The sequence below is a fragment of the Rhinopithecus bieti genome, unplaced genomic scaffold (assembly GCF_001698545.2).
Source record: "Rhinopithecus bieti isolate Rb0 unplaced genomic scaffold, ASM169854v2 scaffold_8350, whole genome shotgun sequence".
NCBI lineage: Eukaryota > Metazoa > Chordata > Mammalia > Primates > Cercopithecidae > Rhinopithecus > Rhinopithecus bieti.
The window spans coordinates 162327-181662 of record NW_016806031.1 but is presented as its reverse complement, the minus strand read 5'-3'; the positions used below and the strand labels follow the sequence as shown (position 1 = coordinate 181662).

At 42.5% G+C, this 19336-nt stretch overlaps 1 protein-coding gene across 1 annotated transcript; it reads left to right on the top strand.

Moving 5' to 3' along the window:
• Positions 1–2347: 2347 nt before the first annotated feature.
• Positions 2348–7497, top strand: GIMAP1 (GTPase, IMAP family member 1). Its single transcript, XM_017874481.1, has 3 exons — positions 2348–2481; positions 4826–4874; positions 6154–7497. Exons 2-3 carry the CDS (start codon positions 4832–4834, stop codon positions 7029–7031), a joined length of 921 nt encoding a protein of 306 aa, XP_017729970.1. The 5' UTR covers positions 2348–2481; positions 4826–4831; the 3' UTR covers positions 7032–7497.
• The last annotated feature ends 11839 nt before the right edge of the window (positions 7498–19336 follow it).

Here is a 19336-nt window from a genome sequence, read left to right as displayed (position 1 = left end):
AACACATGGACACAGGGAGGGGAACTTCACACATGGGGGCCTGTCAAGGGGTGGGGAGGCAAGTGGAGGGAGAGCATTAGGACAAATACCTAATATATGTGGGACTTAAAACCTGGATGACAGGTTGATGGGTGCAGCAGACCACCATGGCACATGTATGCCTATGTAACAAACCTGCATGTTCTGTACATGTATCCCAGAACTTAAAGTATATTAAATAAAAATTTTAAGTATGCAGCTCCTTCCACAGCTTTCTCTTGCTCCTACTCCAGCCATGTGATGTGTATGCCTCCCCTCTGCCTTCTGCCATGATTGTAAGTTTCCTGAGGCCTCCCCAGAAGCCAAGCAGATGCCAGCATCATGCTTCCTGTACAGCCTGTGGAACCGTGAGCCAATTAAACCTCTTTTCTTTATGAATTACCCAATCTCTGATATTTCTTTAAAGCAGCGTGAGGATGGATGAATACATCTTCTTTACCGCATTTATAAGGATAGGGAAGAAAACAATGAACATGCAAAGACTGGAAAGAGACGAAGGAGTGTTAATACAGGGTAGAAAAGGAAGCAGGAGTTCTAGATATAATTCTGAGACTCAAGTGTAGTCAGGGTCTTGAGCTTCACCTGGGTTTCCACAACTGATAGTAAATATCAATGAATAATAGGCAACAAAGCCCAGAGAAAGTGAGACATAATCAAGAGCTAACAGAAATGCAGAGGAAAATAAAGACAGAAACGGTTACTTTTCAATAGGAAGAAGGTCTCAGAAAGCACTAATAGGAAAGTGGAAATGTGAGACAGGAAGGGATAGTAGCCAACGCAGGTTGCATTAATGAGCACATTACCACTGTATACGGTGATAAGGATGTTCCCACTGTAAACAACTGGGTCTTAGTCCTGCTGCGGACTCAGCAATTTGTATGCAGTACATCACAGATTGTCTCACTTGGTGGACAGCTTGATAAGTAAGGAAGCTGTGGTGTTTATCCATAAGCCCTAACTGACAGTGATTGAAATATGCTCCTAGGTTATCAGCTCTGACAACTTCAGGCTGCTGCATGCACTACCTATACATACTTTTGTAGTCAGATAAACCCTCTGACAGGGAGTTATGAGTGGTTGAAGTAAGACATCATACACATGCATGGAAACAATAAATGGCAAGGAGCTGTCGAAGAGGTTTTGAAAGCATCTTTATGAAAGGTACACGTCATGTATCAAAAACTTATTCAAAGCTGATCTACATGGCTTGGGCTAGGATGAGGCTAGTGAGAAGCCCTAGGCACCTCACTCTTAAGAAAACATTCACTCCCAGGGTCACCCACCTACAGGATCTGCACTTGGGTGACCAGAGAGTGAGTGCCTCCTTAAGCCGTGTGCCCTAGATGCCCCACTTGCCTCACAATAGCCCCAGCCCTGCTGGTCTAGTGGGAGAATGACAGGCTCCCTGTTTCAGCAATGATGAATGGAAACAGTGGACATGTCAGACATCCAGGAGACGCTGTGCACCCAAAAAGATGGGAAACAGTAAAAGTTGGGTCTCTTCCCTACCAGAAAAAAAGTGGACTGGCATGAAAAAGGTTAAAAAGCAGATTCTATCCAGTAGGGTAAGACTTGGGTTATTGTCTTCCCCATATAGTGACCTCCAGAAAGCCAACTCCAGAAAGTTTGAGTTAGGTGAGGTCCTATAGCTGGCTAATGACCTAATCAGATATGCAACCCGTTCTTCTGTAACCTTCTCACCACCCAATGATTCGCTTTTTTGCTGACCTCATGATCCTCTTGAGAGAATATAGAATAACTAGAACTGATGATACCAACATAGATGACTAGACTAAGCCTCCTAATAAGGCTAATTTGAAGATAGTGCAAAGGTGTTCATCCTCAACATACCAGTTCACCCTCAAGTCCTTCAGTAGCTGGGAAAGCCCTCCTCTCTCAGAGAATGATAAGACTTTGCCTCCAGATTTTTCTGGCAGACTGGATCTGGGGCTGGCACTGACCACATGGATGTCTAATTAATGGACAGATGATGAGAACAGCTATCATGTTATTTGTTCTGGAGCAGGAGACTCTCTGGGCCTATTTTATATGGGGAAACGTCCCTAAAGGGCAAAAGGCAACTGAAGGTTAGTTTAGTAATCAATTTTAGAAGTACAGTCAGGCCTCAGGGACTAAACATCCCTCCCTTCTTAGGGCATGGCAAGATATTTGATATCATGAGGTCCTGCTGGAGACATATAACCTCAGTCACAGCAGAAAGTAGAGTCGGTAGGAGAAGTATTGCCAACCCACAACTCAATGGGAAATGTTTCTGTCTCTTTAAATCGTAACCATGGGGCCCACCCTGAGCTTCCTGATTTCTGAAGTCTGAGTGATTTCCTCTGTGTGCGGAGAGGAAAGAGCCTTCTGCACTCACAGCCGAAGGGAAAGCAGCAGGTTGGGGCTTCTTGTGGCCAACTTCAGAGCCTGTTACCAGGAAAGGTGAGCCTGAGCCTGGGAGTGGCGGGGACTGGGGGTGCTCTGAGAACCAGAAAGAACATGATTCCTAGAGTATTTACTGCCTGAGCACTTGCATGCTACAAGGCATCATGCAGGCGAGCAATTTCTGGAACAATCAAAGACATGCTTCCAGGTTTTTAAGTAGGCAAAGTTCAGAGGAAATTTTAGGATCATCTTCTCCAGCTCTGGAGCACACACGTTCTTGGTGGGGAGTGAAACCTGTCTCCTCCCACTTCCCTTAATAAAGTAAGAGAAGAGTGTGCTGGAACCACCTCCAGGAATAAAACACAGTTTGAAAGGCATTAAACATTCCTCAAGCTCCCTATTGAGCAAAGGCAAAAGATACTTCCATGGCCCCGTAAGCCATCTAACCTCGGAGTGAGTCACAACGTGACAAGACTGGGTACATTTGAACTCTCCTCCTCACTGTCCACAGAAGGGGCCCCTGAGGAGACATCTGAGATTAATATCTTGGTCTTCATCCCCTTTCCCTGCATGGTCCCTTTAACATCTGCTCCCTTAATTCAAGCTTCTCCTGTTCCAGTCACCGGGACACCTTAAATTCCCACCTGTACAATAAAGGGGGTGGCAAAAATGACTGATGTCCAAGTTCTGAGCTGTGGACATCAGAAACATTTAATTCATGAATCAGAATCTCTGAGGATGGATTCAAGAGACGTACATTTTTACAGAACATTCACGTAATTCTGAGAAACAGCACATTTGAGTGGCAAAGAACTCAATAAACTTTGAGGTCTCTTAAAGTATTAGGAATATAGGATTCTACACGTGTACATTCCTCAATGATTAAGGGCCATTTGTCACCTCAGAGTTCAGCTGGGTCTTACTTTCCTCAAAAAAAGAAAAACTATTTAAAATCATTTCAACCCCTGTTCCAAACTATGGAAAATTCCAATGGACTATCCAGAGTTCTGTGGACTCCCTGCAGCACACATTCTCATTTTCTTGTTGACAAGGACATTTTTCTTCATCTAAATTATTTTCTCCGAATCTTGCAGCTGTTTCTTCATTTCTGCTCTGATGTCATTGATGATCGTCTGTTCATTTCTACACGCAAAATAATTAATCACATAAGGCCCATGGAGTGAATCTTATTGAATGTTTTGGGGAGGGCCAGGAGAGTTCCTGCAGAAACAGAAACAGCTCTAGATTTAATAGAGGATGAGGCAAACCTGTTCTCCAAGTCCTTCGATCAAAGACAAGTTACTTAGCCAGCCTCTCTCTCTACCCTTCCTTCATGTGTGGTGCCAATGGGAGAGAACACAGGTACCTGAGCGACCAGGGTGCAAGACACAAAGAGTTTGACATGGATGGTGAGACACAGACAGATGGTCGGGGAGGATCAATAGTCCTAGGAGAGGAAGCAGAGTGGGTTGGCAAGGCCCTGAAATCTGCTGATCGTGAAGTAGCTGAGTGAGTGGGGGATTGTCTGGGAATGAGGCTGGAGACATAGATGCAGGGAGAAGTGCATTTGTGTTCAGGAGCTTGTGTGATTAGGCAAACTGGATCACAGAGTGTTTAGCTATATTACATAATGTTAGATTTCAGCATAATCAGATTTGGAGGGGAAGACAAATTCAGGAGTTGAAGGGGAGTGTTCAAGTCTCTCCGGCACAGACATCGTATTTAGACATCTCTAGACAAACAAAACTATTTGATTTTAAGAAAACAGAGTCGGGGCCCTCCAGATCTACTTGGGAGATCTGTTCAATTTCCAAAAGAAAAATCCCAATTTTCTTCTTTTTTCCCAGGCCAGCCACTTGAAGGTGGGTGCCTAAGTCACTGGGCAAATTTTCTGGTTCTGAGGGTTTACCTAATCTTCCCCCAGCTGCTGAATCCCCTGATGTCTCTAGCTTATGTCAGTGATATAGAATCACCCGGGGAAAAAGTAATACCTGAAGCCCATTGGCATTGAGTAAATATTATAACTTACCCTCTGCTTTTTGCTTTTGGAGTTCCTGAAAAGACAAATCCAGCCTCACCCAATGTTCTCACAGCATCATACCAACTCAAGGGCAGGGTGTTGGCCCTTCCAAGGCCATTCTCTCAAGTTCCGATATAATCCGTACTTAAAGAGGGATTAGCACAATGTATTATATTTGATGAAATTTACCTGTCTTCTCTCTAGCCACCTGCCTTTCTGCCAAGACATACACCTAGACTTTTAGATCCTTGCAGGCAAAAACCATGTCTTTCCACTGTGCTGTCACCAGCTCTTCAGACTTTGCCTGACACACTGTAGATGGTTATGCCCATTTGAGGAATAAATAAATGAATTAACAAATTGTGTTTGGTACTCTTCCAGGTAAGCATGGGAGGAAGGAAGATGGCGAGAGATGAAGAAAATATCTATGGTAAGACCATATCTCTACACCTCATACGTGCCCCGCTAGGCTTCAGCTTAGGATAATAAGGAGAATGGGGCTTCCTCAAGACTGAACAGAGATAAGTTCCAGAGATGTCTCAACCCTGGGATGACAGCACCAACCCTGAGATTTGCATTTTAGCTGGATCTCTGCTGTGAGAAGTTAAGTTCTTTGACTAGCCGGCTCCCTTGGTTCCACGGTATAAAATAAGGATAATAAGCCTACTCTGATCACCACAGACGAAGTGCAGAGGGGATCAAATCATGCACTACAGTGAACATAAGACTTGCGAGGTAGCATGTTTACAGAACAAGGATGGAGGGTTAAAACAGATATTCTTTTTAGGCAGCCAGTTTAAGAGAGAAAGAAGAGAGGAAGGAGAGAAAGAGGAATAGAAGGAGGGAAGAAGGAAAGAGGGCTTATCTCACCCCCTCAACAGGCCTCTGAGAAACAGGCCTCTATTACCACTCCCACTTTTGCCGAAGAGGCTTAATACTTAGATTATGCAACTTCCCCAAGGTTACACAACTAGCACATGCTGCGGCTGTGATTCAAACCAAGGTATCTGGAACTCCACACAGCTCTTCCCTACCAGGCAGTACTGCCCCCACGGCCTTTCTCTGGGGATGGTCTCTGGGAGAATATTTCAGAGTGCATTGAAATTTTCAAATATTAAATAAATATGTCTGCATGTGTGTGGCTGACCAGAAATGGTAGAAATTTTTGGGTGGGTTGAAAAAAGAACATTTTTTTTTTTTTTTTTTTTTTTTTTTTTTTTTGAGACGGAGTCTCGCTGTGTCGCCCAGGCTGGAGTGCAGTGGCGCGATCTCGGCTCACTGCAAGCTCCGCCTCCCGGGTTCCCGCCATTCTCCCGCCTCAGCCTCCGAGTAGCTGGGACTACAGGCGCCCGCCACCTCGCCCGGCTAGTTTTTTGTATTTTTAGTAGAGACGGGGTTTCACCGTGTTAGCCAGGAGGGTCTCGATCTCCTGACCTCGTGATCCACCTGCCTCGGCCTCCCAAAGTGCTGGGATTACAGGCTTGAGCCACCGCGCCCGGCCGATAAAGGAACATTTCTATGATAAGCAGCTGTAGTTGGAGCATCTACAGGTGCAGGCAGACAACCCAAATACAAAAGGAAAAGGTGGAAATGAACGCCTACGGGCTCAAATCTCTATTCTTAACCACTTATGCTAAAGGCAAGAAGATTCCAGTTCCCAAGGGAAAGTTGGTTAAACCTAAGTAAGATTATAACACTTGGTCTCACAGGTTTAGAAGAGAACACTTGGTCCCGGCAGCAGCCCACGCTGAGGCTCATCCTTGTTGGGAGAACAGGAGCCGGAAAGAGCGCCACTGGGAACAGCATCCTAGGCCAGAAACGGTTCCTCTCCAGGCTGGGGGCCACGTCTGTGACCAGGGCCTGCACCACGGCCAGCCGCTGGTGGAACAAGTGCCACGTGGAAGTCGTGGACACTCCGGACATTTTCAGCTCCGAAGTGTCTAAGACAGACACCGGCTGTGACGAGAGAGGTCGCTGCTACCTGCTCTCGGCCCCGGGGCCCCACGCGCTGCTGCTGGTGACCCAGCTGGGCCGCTTCACCGCCCAGGACCAGCAAGCGGTGAGGAAGGTGAGGGACATGTTCGGGGAGGACGTCCTGAAATGGACGGTCATCGTCTTCACCAGGAAGGAGGACCTGGCGGGGGGCTCCCTGCAAGATTACGTGCGCAGCACAGAGAACCGGGCCTTGCGCGAGCTGGTGGCCGAGTGCGGGGGCCGGGTCTGTGCCTTTGACAACCGGGCCACCGGCCGGGAGCAGGAAGCCCAGGCGGAGCAGCTGCTGGGGCTGGTGGAGGGCCTGGTGCGGGAGCACGAGGGCGCCCACTACTCCAACGAGGTGTACGAGATGGCGCATCTCCTGCGCTGGGCAGGCCCGGAGGAGCGGCTCCGGAGGGTGTCGGAGGGCTTGGCCGCCCGCATGCGGAGGAGGCCTTGGGGCGACTGGCTGCGGGCCGGGCTGTGGGCGTGGCCGAAGCCGCCCTGGAGCTGGAGGCTGGGCCTGGCCCTGCTGCTGGGCGGCGCGCTCCTCTTCTGCGTGCTGCTCCACAGGCGCTGGTCGGCGGTCTTTGCGGAGGTCGGACCTGACTGACACTGCAGGTCCTAAAACTGAAGGCAACTTGGTCAAGAGAGGCTGAATTCTTGGAGCTGAAGGGACAACTTTATTCCAACGGAAGGAATCCTGTAGTTTCAGGCACAGTTTTAATGACACAGAAAACTTTGAATGCTGCATCATCTTTGCAACTTTGCCAAGAGTCAGAGTCCACTTTTTAAGTTTTTAACTCATTTTAAATGATGTGTATGCAGAGTTTTAAATTTCTCTAACAATAACTTCCTTTGGTAGTTTTGGTAGTCTAATGTCAAGTAGCTTCTGGTGGGGACAAATGCGTGGCACGGGGGAAAGAAGTGCCTTTATTTTTGAACTTTTTAAAATATTTAGACTGCCCCCGCCTTGATAATCTTCTAGTTCATATACATGAGTAGATATGTTCTTTTGTCATTCTTGTAGACTGTTAGCATCAATAAAAGAAATGTGGGCATTACACATGTTAATGTTACTTCTGAGCCATCAGTTTATTAGTACAATGATTTACTACCAAAAAGATGAATGTAACTGTACTGTTACAGAGCAGAAAATAACAGTTTCCACTTTTCTAGAACATATTATGGTTCGTGGCATTCCAAAATGAAGTAGGGGCCGGGTGAGGTGGCTCACGCCTGTAATCCCAACACTTTGGGAGGCCTAGGCGGGTAGATCACCTGAGGTCAGGAGTTCGAGACCAGCGTGACCAACATGGCGAAACCTCATCTCTACTAAAAATACAAAAATTAGCCAGACGTGGTAGCACTCACCTGTAATCCCAGCCACTCAGGAGGCTGAGGCGGGAGAATCGCTTGATGCAGTGAGCCGAGATCGTGCCACTGCACTCCAGCTTGGATGACAGAGCAAGAATCTGTTGAAAGAAGGGAAGGGAAGGGGAGGGGAGGGGAGGGGAGGGGAGGGGAGGGAAAAGAAAGAAAGAACAAAAGTAGGATACTGGGAAAATAGCGTGTAATATCTCCTATATGGTTATTCATATTTTTGTCACACACACACACACACACACACACACACAGAGTCTGTATCTCCAGCTCCACTCTGGTTATGGAGAAGAGGCAGAGCGCCAGGTGCATAGGCTGAGACTGCAGACACCTGACCATCCTATTACTGTGAGGCAAAAGCATCCGGTGTTTTTCGGGTTGGGCCTGTCCAGGAAGATTCTTGAATGCCCGGTGATTAGAAAATGTGACGCTGACTGGTTGTGCGAATCAAACAATAGGATTTCCTTATTTCTACTTCTGAGCATAATGAGAACCCTTTAAGGGAACTCATTGTCTTTAAATCAGCCAACCTCTAGTGAGGTCATGGAGACACAGGAAGCAGGTATTCACATTAGCCCCAATCAAGGGGAAGAGGAGGAGGAAGGGAGTATGCGCAGGCGCCCTAGGGTCTTCCCCAGCACACATTGGGAAGGAGGGGTCTGCAAGCATGCGCACAAATGCCCGGTCAAGCTAAGGACTGCAGGAGGTTCCACGTGGGCTGCGGGCTTCGGGCAGGCTATGGTCAGGGGTCCTGAGGGCCTTGGTGACGTTGCAGGGAGTTGGACTTTCTGCAGCGTGGCTCAAGTAAAACCCATGTTTAATTCCTGCCTTTCGCTTCCTCAGCAGCCATCCTGGGCCCTTGCAGGGGCCTCGAGCCAGGGAGGGATTCCTTTGACGATCAGAGGGGGCAGCAGGGAAGGTACAGCGTGGTAGCCACTTGCGCACGAGCCAGTGCTGCTGGTGGTGGTAGAGAACAACTTTTATCAAAGTGGTAGAGAACAACAGCAGCAACAAAGGTATTGCTCTTTGTGGAGCAGGGCTGCCCTATAGGCGGTGTGCCCAGAGTAGCAGCTCAGAAGCAGTTCTGCAATCATATTTATACCCAGTTTCAATGATATGCAAATTAAGGGGTGGATTATGCCAAAATTTCTAGAAAAAAGGCAATAACTTCCAGGTCATAGGATTGTTGCCATGGAAAGGAGCCATAACTTCCAGGTGTTGCCTTAGCAACGGTAACCTGACATAGCACTGGTGAGTATGTTTTATGGAGAGGCTCCATAAAACCTCTTCCCTTTCAGCTCGTCTTCAGTGTGGTCTGGAGCCCAATCCCCACCTCCGGAGTCGAGTCCTGCCTCCTCTCAGTAACAAAAAGTAGTAGTATATGGTTAATTGTCAAATACGTTTGCAAAGTGTAATCAAAGATACATTACCAATCTGAATCTCAAAGTGTGCTATCATCTTTGAATCTGAATAATATATGATTAAAGAAGTTACAGTTTTCCTTTACATTCAATAACATTTCTTTAGTGGTTTTCTTTTTCAGATACTTTGATTATAATCTTTTTTTTTTTTTTTTTCATCTTTGTATCCCCATTATACAACCCAGTGCCTGGCATATAAAGTGGGATCAACAAATGTTTGGAAAATGAATTGTAAAGTTGACTTTCCTGTACCTTTTTAATATTAGGTTTCCAACTACCATGCTTTTGACCATTTTCTAAATTTTCTACCCTAGATAACAGAAAATTATTTCATGCAAGCTTGCTATGTATTAATGATACTCTCCTGCCCTAAGGAAATTTACTTCCCTTCAAGCACAGGGTCCCCAAATTATTGTATTTCCACCCCTTTCAGCTTATTTTATCCTTTTCTCCTACTACAGAACAGTTGGCATTCACCATTCCCTTCAGTAAAGTCTTTTTTTTTTTTTTGTCTGTGGCTTAAAGGATGCTTTTTCCCCCATAGCTCAAGGTTAGGCCTCAGTTATGTAATTTGAGTGATTTGATAGCACAAATCAATTTTATATTTAAATTACAGCATAAAACAGCACTGCCTCCTGTAGAAAACTTGCTTGCTAATTTTGACCAGACATAGGGTAAAATATTGTCCAATACCTCAAAATTATATGAATATATATCCATTTCAATTGTGTCCCCCTTCCTCTCCTCTCCTTTTATCTCTTCGAGGATAAAAATGTATGGGTTGTGTGCTGATGATGTTTCTGTTCATATTTCTTATAAGTACCGCGCGCTAACCGATTGCGCCACTGGAGCCATGTCTGTTCATATTTCTATGCCCTGATACCTGGATCAGCTTTTGTTCTACAAAAAAAGACTTGTTTCTGGCTTATTTCTGAAAGCTAGTGTTGGCCATGATTAACTTTTAGAGCAAAAGATTTCAGGCAATGAGTACATTCTTACATATTCTTACACAGTGAATATTCAGTTCCAGCCCGCACAGTAGCCCTAACAGATACCAGTGCTCCTTCCAGAGATTCACCTATGGATTCAGTACCCCAGCAGAGAATTCCTGTAAATTTTTGGGGAAGCTATAGCTAGACTATGGCTCAACACTCATTTTTCCCCCGTGATTCTTAATCTAACAGTGGCACTGTTGGCCTATTCTTTGGCAACTAGATTTGGTTCTTGCTTATTCTACCAATAAAATATTTTATTGAGATGCGTCTAAATTTGTCCCCTCCTCTTTAATTCTTTAAGCAGTTATCACTCCATATACTGAATGTTTTGTTATAATTATTGATTTGAGTCTTATTTTTATACTTTCAATCACATTCTTTGCCTAATTCTTTTCATATTTTTATATTTTCTTTCCCTCCTCATAATTCTCTTTACATACCACTAAGTTTAGGCACTTGGACATTTTTTAAATTTCAAAATGGTGTTTTATTGTGCATATCCTCTTGATTTCACACATCTGAAGACGCCTAGACTATCTTTTCTACTACAAGCTAGCAGGATGTATCATGGTGAACACTGAAGAGAACTGCATACCACTGCTCAAAAATTAAACACACACACTTGCATGCATGCAAACACACACACACACACACACACACACACACACACACCAAGGATAGACATCTCAATCCCAAGAAACAAAAATGAAAGAAAGACTTTCTGACTTCCAGTTCTGCAGAAGGATCAACTCCAAGTTTTAAGCCTGAATTCCTAGAATTTGTCTCCAGTAGGCAAAGAAGACCTTCTTACTGGAAACAAGAATTCTTTCCTGGGAAGAACAATTCTTTCTTGTGCTAAAGGAGATAACTAATATTCTCTGTAGGTCCCTCTGTAACAGCTTGTACATGAAGACCTAGATTAGGATTGTCTCTGATGCTCAAAGAATTAGGGTTACTCAGAATCAATAAGATCAATGGAGGCCAGACGCGGTGGCTCATGCCTGTAATCCCAGCATGTTGGGAGGTCGAGGCAGGTGGATCATGAGGTCAGGAGATCGAGACCATCCTGGCCAACATGGTAAAACCCCATCTCTACTAAAAATTCCAAAAAAAATGAGCCGGGTGTGGTGGTGCACACCTATAGTCCCAGCTACTCAGGAGGCTGAGGCAGGAGAATCACTTGAGCCCAGGAGGCGAAAGTTGCAGTGAGCCGAGATTGCACCACTGCACTCCAGCCTGGGTGACAAAACGAGACTCCATCTCAAAAAAAAAATCAGTGGAACATACATCTTATGGTAATGGTGGGTAGATAATTAGGACAGTACTCCCATAGAGAATAATGTTAAAAATCTGGGTAAAATAAACTAAATAGTAAGCTTCAAAGGCATAACAAGAGAGTGAGGAATTTCTAGAACAAACCTAAGAAAAGTGAAAACCCAGAAACCTAAGCCTGGTAAGGAGCCACTTATATTTTCAGATCAAGTAGAAACAGCTTAAAGATGGAGCCACAATTTGGGATTTGGTAATTTTATAGGATAATCAGGATAAAAGTAAAACTCACAATCCATCCAAAGTGAAGAATGTCATCCTCACCTTACTTTTAGAAAGGATCCCGCCTGTAATCCCAGCACTTTGGGAGGCAGGTGGATCACCTGAAGTCAGGAGTTTGAGACCAGGCTGGCCAACTTGGTGAGACCACGTCTCTACTAAAAATACAAAAAATTAGCCAGGCGTGGTGGTGCATGTCTGTAATCTCGGCTACTCGGGAGGCTGTGGCAGAAGAGTTGCTTGAACATGAGTGGCGGAGGTTGCAGTGAGCCGAGATCGTGACACTGCACTCCAGCCTGGGTGACAGAGTGAGACTCCATCTCAAAAAGAGAAAAAAGAAAAAAAAAAGGATCCCAAAGTGATAAGTTCTCAGATGTAAATCATCCTTACTGTAGACTTGCAGTGTGAGTGTCCTTAGACTTGATTAAAGTGGTCTTTCTCCAATAGTGTCTGAAGATTTGGCATTAAAAAGAAATTCTACCTGGAGGATGATACTAATACTTTGGGCCTTAAATTTTCCCTTGAACACTTTTTTTAAATGTAATGTGTAGCACTTGGAGAAAACCAAACACCAAAAGAAACATGATGCAATGAGAAAACCAAACAAAAAGTAACAGAAACAAATAAGCAAAAACTTGAGATACTATAATGATCAGATATCGGTATAAAACAAGTACACTTACAATATCTAAGACAGTTTTTAAGCAATCTTGAAAATGTCTTCTGAAAATAGGAAAATATAAAACTGACATGATACATTTGCAAACATACCAAATAAAACTATTAGAATTGACAAACGGAATGTGGCAGCCATAAAACATGCCACCCACATCACCAGCTCTGGCGTGTATGATTGGTAAATGGCCCTGCTGCTGCCCCTCTGGACCCACCACCATGTTTGTGCCAAAGGCATGCCACCTGCAGACTGCTCCCAGCCAGTGAGATAGCACATTGGAATGGTGAGGGTACTCAGGCTCCTCCTGGAAAGACATGAGCTTCCTCTAACTGGCAGCTTGGCTCAAAGACTCCCCCTTGGCTACTGAATCTTTCCTGGAACTGCACTGCTCATGACTCTTCCTAACCAAACCTTCTTTCTTCCCACTCTCCCTTCACAGGTGTCAAATCGTTATGGTCTGAAGGCTATCCTTCCCTCTACCTGCTTCTGCCTCCATTAAATTTTTTGTACATCTAATCCAGTTTTGGTGTTTCCTCCTTCACAAACCTGAACTTATATACAACTGAAATTAACAACTCAGTGAACAGATTTAACGGATTAGACAGTGCTGAAGAGAGAATCAGGGTAGAAGAAAATCCGGATTGCAGCCCAGAGATAAGCAATGTGGAGAGAGGGTAAGAAATACAGAGAAAAGAGTGAGAAGTTTTAACATATTAATCATCATTCTGAAAGAATAGAAAAACACAGGTTCACAGAGATAAGGCAAAAAGAAAAAAGGAATAGAAACACAGGAGTTAAGACAGTATCTGAAAACATGAGAAATTTCCAGAACAGATAAAATATATGAATCCACCCATTCAATTAAACCAATAAACTTGAAGCAGAAAAAAAGAGATATTATAAAGGAGTAAAAATTGGACTGACAGCTGACTTCTAAAAAGAGGCAAAAAACACCTCTGTTCTGTACAAGACTTCTATTACACATGTACAAAGAACACCCTGGATTCTGTGATAGTTAATTTTATGTGTCAGCTTGATTGAACTAATCAAGTTCAACTATGCCCAGATAGCTAGTAAGATATTATTCTGTGTGTGTATGTGAAGGTGTTTCCAGAAGAGATTAGCATTTGAATCCGTAGATTCAAACCAGTAAAGAAGTTCTGCCATCACCAATATGGGCAGAAATCGTCTAGTCAGTTGAAGTTCCAAATAGAACAAAAAGGCAGTAAAGGGCAAATTCATTCTCTCTTCTTGAGCTGGGACATCCATTTTCTCTGGCCTTCAAACATTGGAGCTCCTGGTTCTCAAGTCTTTGAACTCTTGGACTTACACCAACAACCTCCCCCCACACACCTTGTTCTTGGAACTTTGGCATCAAACTGGGAGAGTTACATCATCAGCTTCCCTGGTTCTCAGGCCTTCAAACTCATATTGGATTACACCATCAGTTTTCCTAGTTCTCCAGCTCACAGACAGCATATTATGGGGCTTCTCAGCCTCCATAATCATGCAGACCAATTCTACACACACACACACACACACACACACACACACACATACACGCAGGTTCTCTATTTTTGGAGAACCCTCACGAATACAGCTGCCATTAGGAAGAAGGTCAGAATCACAGAGAAAGCCCAGCACCCAAGGCCCAGGCACATAGGCCATGCCTAAGACTGAAGCTATGTAGGAACAACAAAGAACACTTCCCTGCCCTTGCCATATATCTAAAAAATACTGGGTGATTAACAAGCAATCCAGTCTACTATAGGGAAGAGTCAAAGCCTGGAACAACCCTCTGTGAAGTGGAGTTATGCAGAGATGACTGAAATCTGAGGGTGAATGGAACAGGAACACCAGGTAAAGCCCTATGGCATTTCAGTCCCCACCTAAGCGCAAGGCAACACTAAACATATTAAAAACCTAAGATGCACTGAAGGTAACCATAGCAACAACCCCAACCCAGTTCAACTCTTAATTAGATTGACTCACCTGAACACTAACAGCCTGACAGAGGAAGAGGCATAACCATTCCACATATAAATATTGTTTATCCCAATCTACTTTCCTGGTATGCATATTTACAATTTAAGAAAATTATAATATATTCAGAAAAGCAAAAGTATAATAATCCATAATGAAAGGACAAAACAATCCACAGAACCAGACTGAGAAATAATCCAGAAGTGGGACAGGGACTTTAAAATAATTATGATTACTATGCTAAAGGATGAAATGAAAAATGTAGACAACATGTAACAAAAGATTAGACATTTCAACAGAGAGATGGAAACTATAAAAGTCAAATGTAAATGCTAGAAATTAAAAACATTTTATGAGACATGAAGTATTCCTTAGGGGTTACATCAGTAGACTTGACACAGTTGAGGAAGGAATCAGTGAATTTGAAAATAAGTTAATAGAAATTGTTCAAACTGAGCAAAAGGAGAAAAACAAATGAGAGAAAACAATATATAGGAGTTATGAAATTATATCAAGCAGTTTAACGTACATGTCAGAAAGAGAGAATGGACAGAAGAAATATTTGAAAAGGTAGTGGTTAAGACTTTTCTAAAAGTATTGAAGGACACTAAACTACAGATCCAAGAAACAGAGAGCTCCAAGCAGGGTAAACACATAACAAAGCAAAACAGAAAATCTAGACATTTTATACTTAAACTGTTGAGAACCAATGATAAAGAGGAAGTTTTAAATATAACTAGGGGGAAAAGACATTATATTAGAGGAACAAATATTAGAATTACAGCTGATTCTTTGTCAGAAACTACAATTCAGAACACAATTGAATAGCATCTTTATTATACTGAAATACAAAAAACTAACCAGAATATTTAGTCAGCAGAAATCTTTCTAATATGATGGTGAAATAATCTAACTAACAAAGCTGGAACAATTAATTATCAACTTAACTTCACTATAAGAAAGGCTAAAAGAAGTTTTTCAGGCAGAAGGAATGAATATGACACCAGACAGAAATCTGAATCTACACAAAGAAATGAAAAGCCCTAGAAATGGGGAAAAAATACAAATATAAAAGAAATTTCTTTTACATTTTATAGCTCTAACAAAAATAGTAATAGTGTATTAGGGAAGTTATAAAACATGTAAAAGTTTACAACAATAACAACACAAAAATGGGAAAGATGAATTGCAAGTACACTATTGTAACTTTCTTAAAACATATGTGAAGTGGTCTGAAATTTTTATAGATAGATTGTGATAAATGGTCTAAAATCCATTTAGATTGGTTAAAACCACAAGAAAACCACAAGATTCAACCATATGCTATCTACAAAAAAGTGCACTTTAAAGGTAATGACTGAATTGGTTTCTATTGCTGCATAACAAATTACCACAAATGTGAAAACTTAAAACAACATACAGTTATTATCTCACAGTTTCTGTGGATCAAGAGTTGATATTTTTGGAATGTTTGGCCCCTCATTTCTCATGTTGAAATGTAATCTCTAATGTTAGAGGCAGGACCTGGTGGGAGGTGTTTGGGTCATGGGAGTGGATACTTCGTAGAGGGGTTGGTGTCCTGACAGCAGTGAGTGAGATCTGGTTATCTGGAAGTGTGCGGCACCTCCCCCACACCTTGCTGTTACTCTCATCGTGTGACAAGCAGGATCCCCTTTGTCTTCCACCATGATTGGAAGCCTCCTGAGGCACTCACGAGAAGCAGATGCCAGCACTGTGCTTCCTGCACAGCCTGCAAACTGTGAGCCAAAATAAATATCTCTTATTTATAAGTCACTCAGTCTCATATATTTCTCTATAGCAATGTAAAAACAGCCTGGCACAGGAGTCAAGACATGGCTTAGGTGGATCCTCTACTCAGGGTTTTGTGAAGCTGAATCGAAGTATCATCCATTCTGCCATTTGGAGCTCAGGGTCCTTTTCCAACTTCATTCGGGTTATTGGCAGAATTCAGTTGTTTGTGGTTGAAAGACTGTGGTTGTGGGTAGATCCTAGAGGCTGCCCCTCTCCATATATTTATAGGCAGTTTAAAGCATGAATGTTTGCTTTCTTAAAATCTGGAAGTATCTCTTGCTTTTAAGGTTTCTTTTAATTAGGTGAGACCTACCCAGAATAATCTCCCCTTTAACTAATGCAAAACTAGCTGATTAGAGACCTTAATTAAATTTGCAAAATCCCTTCACTTCTACCATGTAAACCAATCATAGAAATGGCATTCATTCTATTCACAGGTCTTCCCACACTAAAGGGGAAGAGATTATCCAGGGCATGTATACTAGTTTATGGAAATCTTGGAGCCCACCTTAGAATTCCACCTATCACAATCATAGAGATGGCTTAAAAGTAAAAGAATGAGGAAATAAACATCATGAAAACACTCATCAAAAGAAAGCTGGAGTACCTACATTAATATAACATAGATCTGTAGTCTACAGAGCAAGGAATATTGTCAAGGATAAAGATGGACATTACATAATGATAAATGTGTTAATGTATCAGAAAAATATAACAGTCCTTACAATATTTGCACCTAAAAACAGAGCTTCAAAATACATGAAGCAAAACTAAAGAAACCAAAAAGATACATAGACAAATCCAAAATTATACTTGGATACTTTAAACCTTATTTCTCAGTAATCAATAAAACATGCAGACAGAAAATCCATAAGACTATGGAAGGTGCAAGAGTGGATATATTCCCTTAAGTTCAGGAAAAGGCCAGAATGTCCCTCATTGCCACTCCAATTTAATGTTTTGGTAGAGATCCTGCCAGTGAAAGGAGGCAAAGAAAAGAAATTAAAAGCACACTGATTGGAAAGAACATAATAAAAAACTGTTTTTATTTGCAGATGACATAATTTTCTATGAAGGAAATCTCAAAGTATCAAAAAAATTCTAGAACTAATAAATTAACAAGGTCAGAAAATACAAGGTCAACATACAAAAATCAATTATATTCTTGCAGACTTGTAATGAATGACAGGAAACTGAAATGAAATCATCAATACCATTTATAATACCACTAAAATTATAAAATATTGGAATTAATCTAAGGTTTTTACACTGAAAACTACAAAACATTGATGAGAAAAATCAAACAAGACCTAAATACCTGGAACAATATTATACCATGTCTATGAATCAGAAGATTCAATATTATTCAGATATCATTATTTCCAAATAAATCTGTAGAGTCATGCAATCACAATCAAAATCTGGAAGTATTTTCTTATATATTTTCAAGCTGATTCTAGAATTTATATTTAAAACCAAAACCATTTTGAAAAGAAAAAAGAGAATTTCCACTTCCTGATCACAAGATTTATATATAGCTGCCATCATCATAACAGTGAGGTATTGGTGAAGATCAGACATAAAGATCAATGTAACATAATACAGTTCAGAAATAGACCTATATGTATATGATCAATTAATTTTTGAAAGAGCGCCAAAGTAATTTAATAAAAAAGGATGCTCCCTGCAAGATAAGTTGATGGAATAAAAAATTGGACATACATTTACAAAAAAAAATCTTGATTTATATCTCACACTATATACTAAAATTAACTATTATGATCTTCTGAAAACCATTTCTCTGGACTGCAGTCTCCTTATCTGTAATAAGGGGGAGGAAAGGACTAGTTTAGATGATCCCCAAGATTCTTCTAGCTCTCACCTTCTGTGGCTATGCCTTTTTCCTTTCCTTTCCACACGACTCAGGTATTCACTGAGGTAAACTCAAGTGGCAAATGTGTGCGTGTAGGTCTCCAAGAAGCTTATGGCAGCACAGGATATAGTTTTCATAGAAAAGCCATAGGAGGTATGACTTCTTATGTTGTCACTGAACCAATTCTAACACTTCTTGTGCAAATCAACTCCCTTCACATGTTCAGCAGAGGAATTACCTTTGCCTCCACTTTTTATCATTGCTCTTGCTGTGGTTTTCCTTCTCTGAAAAAGCAAATATGAAGTCACTGTGGTCCTTGCTCAGCTTCCCAGGACACAGAAGCATCCCCAGGCCACGAACCTCATGTCCTGGGTCTAGGAGAACCTGGCCTTGATAGAGACCATGGAGCAGCTTGAGAATATTGCCTGGGGCAGAATCTGACAGAATCTCCTGACTGTGTGTAAGGTCTGATAGCTTCAGGAGGGGAGGAACCAGAGATCTTGGGGTGGGATATGTTAAAAGACAATGTGCACCCCAAGAAGCCTGGGTCAGTCCTACAGATGTGCCTGTTGGTAACTCTGATACCTCATGATGTCAAATGTCAATAGTAATTTCAGACAGAAGGAAAACAAGACCCAGACAGCACGACTTGGTATATTATACTTTTTTCATCAAAAGTAGAGCTTCCCAACTTTTTCATGTTGATATCCACATGGTAACATTTGTTACAGCATAGTTTGTAAACAGAAGAGGCTGCCCTCAACCTCAGAGGCAACTGATCTCAGACCTTGAGCCACCTTGGGGTTTTGAGGGGCTCTTTGTCTCTCCTCTGAGGGGTGAGGGGGAAAATATCTCAACAAACCTATAATTGATTGACAACTCAAGAGCCGAGAATATCCGATGTAATGACTCAAAAGGAAATCAGCCTGGTGAGGGTATACCTCAGCAAGCTCAGAAACATTCGTGATAGGAAGATATCAGCTTGTGGATCCCAAGACGCTCACCAGGAGACATTCAGTTGCAAGTGATAATGTCAGGGTAGGGGAGGGTCTCATTAGGCTTTCAGGAAGGTCCACCCCACTCCAGATGCAACAGGAGCAGTCCTCCAAGGTGCCCGCCAGGAAATCTCCAGGGACCTTGTCATCCCATCTAGACCTCATCTAACCCATCCAATAAACAACTAGAGGAGAGCGTCAGGGCATGCATTCAGTCCCTGCTGCTCCCTCT